Genomic DNA, 7,037 nt, shown 5'->3' with positions numbered 1-7,037 from the left:
TGGTGGCCCACGGGTTGATCTCTGATGAGTGACTTATCTTCTCAATCTGACGCCGCCATGGCTCCGTGTGTATGTTCCCGAGTAGGATACAGTGTGGGCGCATACTGTAGCGTGTGGCGTCTGTTGTCAATGTGTCAGACGCATATATATTGCTGGTATGCAACGCCTCCGTCCCCACGAGGGGTATTTATGCGGAAGTGGGGAAGGACAGATGGGGGGCGAAAAAGCATACTTCAATAGATGACCGATCTCTATGGTGACGGTGTATGGTTGTGGATGCAAAGTACAGGCGATGGATCATTAATTGAGGACATCACCAAACCTAACCCTATTCCATGTCAGATAACGACCCGCGCTTCTCTAACGTCGATGCCACGTATTCCATGTTGGCATCGCGTAGTACGACCCAGGGCGTGTTGTCTTCCATGTCCCTCATCTCGAGGAGGTATTCGTCGTCATCTTGCAAGTCACGTCTCCGGTACTTGCCAGGGGCCCCGCCGGACCCCCCGTCCGTCGGCGACTCGTCAGTCAACTTCCCATCGGTCCCCTGCCGGGCAGGCTGCGTGTTCCTGGGGGCCTTGTTGCCGAACAGCTGTTTCCCCATCCAACGAACAGCGCCGACACCCGAGAAGGCCCCGATTGGGTGTTTCTGCACATAGTGCGCTATTCGGCCAACGGCTTTCCTCCCAGAGCGCCATGCTCCGCCAAGGATCCGCTTTTCGAGGGAAGCATCGTCCATTTCGCTTCGCATTGCACTGAACGCAAGTCAGCACTCTCGATACATGCTTTATGACAACGAAAGGTCAGGCTTACAACTGCTCATGCTCCTCCATTGGAGCGCTTCGGCGCTCCAAAGACAAAGGGGCGGCGAACGCCGTTGCAGCAAGAGTGAGGGTGAGAACAATGGTGGAGGAGCGGACCATGATGAATGAGAGTGTATTGAGTTTGCTGATGTGTGGAAGTAAGGTTTCGTGTTACGAGTGCGTATGTGAGGTGATTGCGACCAGCGCTATAGACTTTCCAGAGTGAGGAGCCTTGACGTCGATTGTTCCTCCTTTTATAAACGGCCCCCTCAGTACCAACTTAGCACCTGTCCGCTCTTGCCAATATATTAATGTCAACAGCGGTCGCACGACCAACATATATCCTCCAACATGTTGCAAGGCTCCTGAATACTAGCCGAATAAACGTCCCCCTCAGTACCAACTTAGCACCCGTCTGCTCTTGATGAATAATAAGCTCGGTAGGAAGGGGCGGGGTATGGAATGTCTGCTGTGCGCTGCGTCGGACAGGGCAGACACAGAAGCAACTTTGGTGATGTGTGTCCAGTGCACTCTATCGTCGCCCGCCTCATGTAATATATATAGACAACCGCTCCGCCTAAACTGAAACACACTGATTCACTTTAACTTGCGCCCGATATGCCCGACGCAAGAGACATTATCCTGCCCCCCCTGTCTGCGGGGGCAGCCCATATGATGGTATTCGGATCGCCGGAGAACTTTAGCGCGATCGTGCAGATCGTTGCAGCGGAACGTCTCGAAGGGAAGGAGCCGGCGGACTGGATGTAAGTCCATATCTGGCGAGGAACAGTCTCCCACTAACCGGCGCAGATTGGAGCTCAGCGATGGGGAGTGGGCATTCAGGACGACTGGCTCCTGAAAGAACCGAAGAAGATGAGGATGGACGCGACACCCGATGTTGACCATGGTGCGATCGGCAGTCGAGCTCACTGGGCGCAAGCTGACCTGGGCAGTATCACCCGCCGGAACAAGAACGCGTCAAGGCCAGCGAACGACGTCTAGAAGGGAGGGAAGTGGTGTCAGCTGTGGCCCCTAATGCAGCGGAACGCGTCAGCGTCGCCCTGGCGCCGGTTGCTCTGCCTGGGTTGATGAGGTTGCCTAGGCTGCCGACTGCAGATGGGTTAACTCGTAAGTGGGTGAGCGATGTGAAACCCGGTTTACTTGAGTATGTATAACTTCCTTGCGCAAAATGAAACATTCTGACGCGTCGCAGGTTTGCCATCGACGTCAGGGTATAGGAGGTGGAGGAGGAGAAGCAGGCGACAGATGGGCAATGGAAGAGATCGCGGGTGCTGGCGATCTTGCTGGATCAAACGGTGGGAGAAGATAGTCGGGTGATGTATGGCAGACTGAAGTGGGATAGGCGGAGATCACGATCGTTGCGTTTGGCCCGCAGACGTCTCGCATACGTGCGCTCGACCCAAGGAAGGTAAGTAATTCTTAAAAACTTGCGCATGTATTCACGAAGTTCACAGATGTATCGAATCGAGCGTCCACGGGTGCAGGAGGCGGCTGAAGCTTTTCGCCGTGTCCCTCATAAGTCTCAACTCATTCTGGAAGAGCATGGGGTCATAACGGAGGTAAGGCATTCCATTCGACCATGTTCTACATCTCATGAAGCGCAGATTCACGATCCTAGAATTCCGCGCATTTTTTTCGCATTCCGATACCTTAATACTATAGAGAGGTTGAGGGTGAATGAAATTATCGGTAAGCAAAGTTTTGGGCTTAGATCGTACGCAAGACATGAACTGAAGTTCACTGTAGATGTTCTCGCCGTTGCTGTGTGAGTGGGTCGAATCATGAAGGGAGGACCTGTGAAGATTGGGCGCGTGGAGCGTTGATCGGACCCAAAATGTGTCCAAAAGATCGGTCCGATGGGTGGTGTGCAAGAACTTGCCAGGGAAAGAGGGGAGAGATGGGGAAAGTCGGTAGGAATGCCGGAGTCAGCCTGTAGCTGAGCTATCAAAAGTCGGTATGCAATAATCGGAGCTCAGTGTCCGTCCAGTCCAGTCACAATAAGTCAAGTCAAAATCCGCCAAGTCAAGTCAAGTCTGCCAGTATACCAATAATCGGATCCATATAATGCTAATGGATAAGGGGCAGAATAAGCTAGATACAGGAGTTTCTGGAAACTACGTATACTAGCTACTAAAAACCGCACTCTATACTAATCTGGTCTCTGGATACCTCTCCTAGGCAGGCATTGGCATGCTGAATATCCGTGTGGGTCGACCCCATTGTGGAGGAAACCTACAGTTGTCATGCCGAATATCCGGGTCATCCTGTCGCATGGGAAACCTCGCAGTTGTCATGCCGAATATCCGGGTAGGATCAAGACTTGTTGCTGGGGTGCATTGTCTGTGTAGTGAGGGTGCGTAGTGCCATGCAATGGTCTCTAAGGCCCAAAAATAACCGTTGGAATACCGGCCTGACACACCCCACTGGAGGTGGGGTTGTTCAGCAGTTGTCAAGAGAAGATTGCACCGCAAGAACAATAAGCTCAGATGGAAGGAGAAAAAGTCTGATGAAATCAATGGCTGTCGATCCTCCAAACCCATGACCATTGTGGCCTGTTCCTCGAGACTCGTTCATGTCACGCCCTCCCAACCTTTAATCAATTCCAAAGTACTCTTCTTTGAGCCTAGGGGACCCTCCACGTGTGCTGCTTCCCACAACATGAACATGCTACCCACGCCTGCTTTGCTGAGCCCCTCCGTGTTGAGGGTTTTGGTAGCGAACATGTCAGACCAGCCTATGGAGTTGCCTTTGGGCACCTTTTTGGGTCAGTTGGAAACAGCACATACATATCTGGATATGGCTGAGAGCTCCAGCATAGAAGATCAGTGCGCAATGCAGGCTGCCTTCTTGGCTGACCTCGCCCATAACTATGCCAAAGAACAAGAACTCTGGGGCCCAAAAACCACGGAGAAGATGGCCTTCCATACTCATGTGGGCCTCATGCAATTTACAAGGCTACCTTTTGGCCTTAGGAACAGACCAGAGCAATTTCAATGCATTGTCCAAACTATCCTGGCTCCGTACCTCTGGTTGTTCTTGTTAGTCTACATTGAGGACATAGTCATCTATTCTCACTCTTTTGCTGAACACCTCCAGCATTTAGATTGGGTTCTCACAGCTATTGCCCAATCCAGTATAACGTTGTTGCCAAAGAAGTGCCATTTCAGATATCAATCCATCCTGCTACTGGGGCAAAAGGTTTCTTCTCATCTAGGGCTGTCCACTCATGCAGAGAAGGTACAAGCTATACAGGACCTAGCACCCCTGTGGAATGTGGCAGATCTGCAAAAATTCCTGGGTATGGTTGTATACTTCCAGCAGTATATTTTCCACTACTTGACTATCAGCCGGCTGCTTTTCAATCTACTTAAGCAAGACACTGAGTGGAAGTGGACCAAAGAGGAACAGCATTGCTTCAAAGGAGCTAAAGCTGCTCTCTCCTCAGGCCTGGTGCTAGCCCACCCTATGCAGGGTCACCCATACTGCCTGTACACCAATGCTAGCAATCTGGCTCTAGGAGCTGTGCTGCCGCAAGTTCAGCTGATTCAAGTAGGCAATTTAGTGGGTACAGCTGCTCACTCACACCTGCAGCATGTGTGGGATAATAACCTACCAGTTCCCTGAATGGTAACTGCACTCTCTTGAGAGGTGGCAGATTACCCTGGAAGTTCAGATGTGTTTCTGGCAGATCAATGGGGCACAATGCTGGCAGACTCAATAGTGCACATGGAATGTGTATGCACATACTGGAGTCACACCTTTAAACCTGCTGAGATCAATTACACTGTTTCCAAATGGGAAGCACTTGCAGCTAAGGATGCATTGGTGAAGTCTCAGCCCATCATTGAGGGCAAAAAGATTCTCCTGGTTATGGACCACTCAGCCTTGACTTGGTCAAAAGCCTATGAATATACAAACAGGTGTCTGGTAGTGTGGGGGGCGGTATTTGCCACTTTCAACATCAAAATAGTCTACAGACCAGGTCAAGTTCATTCAAATGTTGACCCCCTGTCATGGCTATATTGATTACTGCTGCACAATTCACCTGTTCTTGATGACATCCCAGCCATACTACCGGACAAAGAGGGAGCTCCACTTGCACAAGTTTGGGAAGATAAACTAGGAAAGAAGCCAGCTATACCTGCCTCCTTTGTGATGACTCGGGCTCAAGCGAAGGCTTCAGAAGGCTTCAGTCTTGCCAAGCAAGTGCATTAGCAAAATGGAGTTGCGCCCTCACCTGCTCCCCTTGGGCGTACTGGCTGGGGGGCTCCTCCTCTCCTGGAACCCAGACTTCTTACACAAATTTGTGGGCAAAGTCTGATCCCAAGTTTAGTAAAGCATGGCTAAGGACTGACGCACTTCCTAAACCAGGTCAATCATATGAGAAGCATTCCAATGGTACCCTCTTCTGGCATGATGCAGACAGCAAAGCCAGACTCTGCGTCCCTGCAGCCCTATGCCTGGAACTCTTGAGGGAAGAACATGACTCTCCTTGGAGAGGTGGACACTTAGGAGCTTGGAAGCTACCAGAGAAACTACAGGACCAGTACTACTGGAAAGGCCTAAGGACAGACATCCTACTGTGGGTGCGCACTTGCAATGTTTGTCAGAAGATCAAGCCAGATCAAACAGGGAAAAAGGGTCTCTTGCACCCACTTGATATCCCCAAGCATCCATATGAAATGATCTCTATGGATTTGATCACTTCTCTCCCAAAAAGTTGCGGACACACAGCTGTATTGGTGATCATCAACAAACTTACAAAAGCTGTGACCTTGCTCCCCACAGTGGATTCAGTCGACACCACTGGAATAGCTTGCCTGGTCTTCCAGAACATCATGTTGAAGTTCAGATTGCCACAGTTCTTTGTTTCAGACCATGACCCACATTGGTCCCATGTGTTCTGGAATTCTCTCACAGCTTGTCTGGGATCCTCCTTGAAACTATCATCCGCCTGACACCCTCAAACTGATGGACAAACCAAGGTGGCCAACCAAACCATTGAGGTCATGCTATGAGCATACATCAAAGGGAAGACCCATGAATGGGCGAAATGGCTTGCTTATGTGGAGCACACCTACAATTCCTCTCCCCATGCCTCTTCTGGGTACTCCCTGTACTTTTATTGTATGGCCCTTGGGACATTGTGAGGGGCATGGGCGCTGCTGTTGGAAGGCCTACCCTATCTTCTCCAGGAGCAGAGGACTTCATAGCAGAGCTAAGAAGCCATAGAGAGGCCGCTTGCAATGCTCTAGTCAAGGCACAGCATCAGCAAGCATCGGCACATAACCACCATAGACATTTGACAGCTCATTGGGATGTGGGCATGTCAGTACTAGTTAACCCTCACTTGCTTTGATTATATGAATTGCAAGCCAAGGGTCATAAACTACTTCAACACTGCATTGGTCCTTTCAAAATTACTGAAAAGATCAATGACAACACATATCAAGTCTGACTACCAGAGAACCACAGGATGCATGACATGCTCAATGTGGAACACCACAAATTATACAGTCCTTCTCCAGAACAGCTAGGCATGTGCAAGACACTACCTGATCTAAGGCCAGACACTGTTAGGGCACCACAGGCTGACTAAGTCTGCTCACCTAAGAGTGCCAAGAGTCTAAGCAGGCAACAAGGAAGTGGAGTAGACCTGATGACTAAGACCTATCTACAGTATAGGTACCTGTGGATGATCCTAAGAGACCAAGTCTGAAGAGACAGTCCCAGGCAGAGTAGGCCTTATATTTATACCTCTGTGGTGGAACCTGCTAGAACATCTTGCTTACTCAGCCTAGTCAGGTGATCAGGTCATATGACCAAGGATGAGGTCATATGAGGTCATGCACAGCCATGCACAGCAGGTCACCTGACCATCCAATCCTTCCAGCAGGTTCCAGCACATGCCAAGGTATACCAGCTACTTCCATGTCATAAAGGCTTAGTCATGTCTCTTGACCAAGCAATGAGCTGGTGCCCTGACAGACACCATAGAAGAGGAGGAGGGGTTACACATGGTGGATCACTGCTGGAACCCTCAAAGAAAGATGATCAAGTACAGGGTTTGATGGGTCAATTGCAGAGCTGATGAGGACAACTGGTGGTCTGAGAGGGAACTCCGGAACACCAGGGAGTGTTAGTGGAATACCAGAAAAGCATGGATTCAAGAAAGAATATACCCCTCTTGAGCTGTTGCTTCAAATGCTTTGA

At 50.2% G+C, this 7,037-nt stretch overlaps 3 protein-coding genes across 3 annotated transcripts; 2 read left to right on the top strand and 1 right to left on the bottom strand.

The window, feature by feature from the left end:
• Nucleotides 1-300: 300 nt before the first annotated feature.
• DACRYDRAFT_109029 (uncharacterized protein) lies at nt 301-923 on the bottom strand (the record flags this gene model as incomplete). Its single annotated transcript, XM_040768794.1, has 3 exons — nt 301-328; nt 366-755; nt 814-923. 3 exons carry the CDS (start codon nt 921-923, stop codon nt 301-303), a joined length of 528 nt encoding a protein of 175 aa, XP_040627188.1.
• Nucleotides 924-1,421: 498 nt separating this feature from the next.
• On the top strand, nt 1,422-1,662 carry DACRYDRAFT_109028 (uncharacterized protein; the record flags this gene model as incomplete). The annotated part of the gene is made up of 2 exons (XM_040768793.1): nt 1,422-1,567; nt 1,614-1,662. 2 exons carry the CDS (start codon nt 1,422-1,424, stop codon nt 1,660-1,662), a joined length of 195 nt encoding a protein of 64 aa, XP_040627187.1.
• A 36-nt stretch (nt 1,663-1,698) lies between these two features.
• On the top strand, nt 1,699-2,593 carry DACRYDRAFT_109027 (uncharacterized protein; the record flags this gene model as incomplete). The annotated part of the gene is made up of 7 exons (XM_040768792.1): nt 1,699-1,710; nt 1,757-1,968; nt 2,017-2,035; nt 2,167-2,232; nt 2,279-2,383; nt 2,429-2,513; nt 2,571-2,593. 7 exons carry the CDS (start codon nt 1,699-1,701, stop codon nt 2,591-2,593), a joined length of 522 nt encoding a protein of 173 aa, XP_040627186.1.
• Between the last annotated feature and the right edge of the window lie 4,444 nt (nt 2,594-7,037).

The sequence above is a fragment of the Dacryopinax primogenitus genome (genome assembly GCF_000292625.1).
Source record: "Dacryopinax primogenitus strain DJM-731 SS1 chromosome Unknown DACRYscaffold_13, whole genome shotgun sequence".
In the NCBI taxonomy this organism is placed as follows: Eukaryota; Fungi; Basidiomycota; class Dacrymycetes; order Dacrymycetales; family Dacrymycetaceae; genus Dacryopinax; species Dacryopinax primogenitus.
Note: the sequence above shows the minus strand (reverse complement) of the source record. Positions and strands in the feature narration are given on the sequence as shown.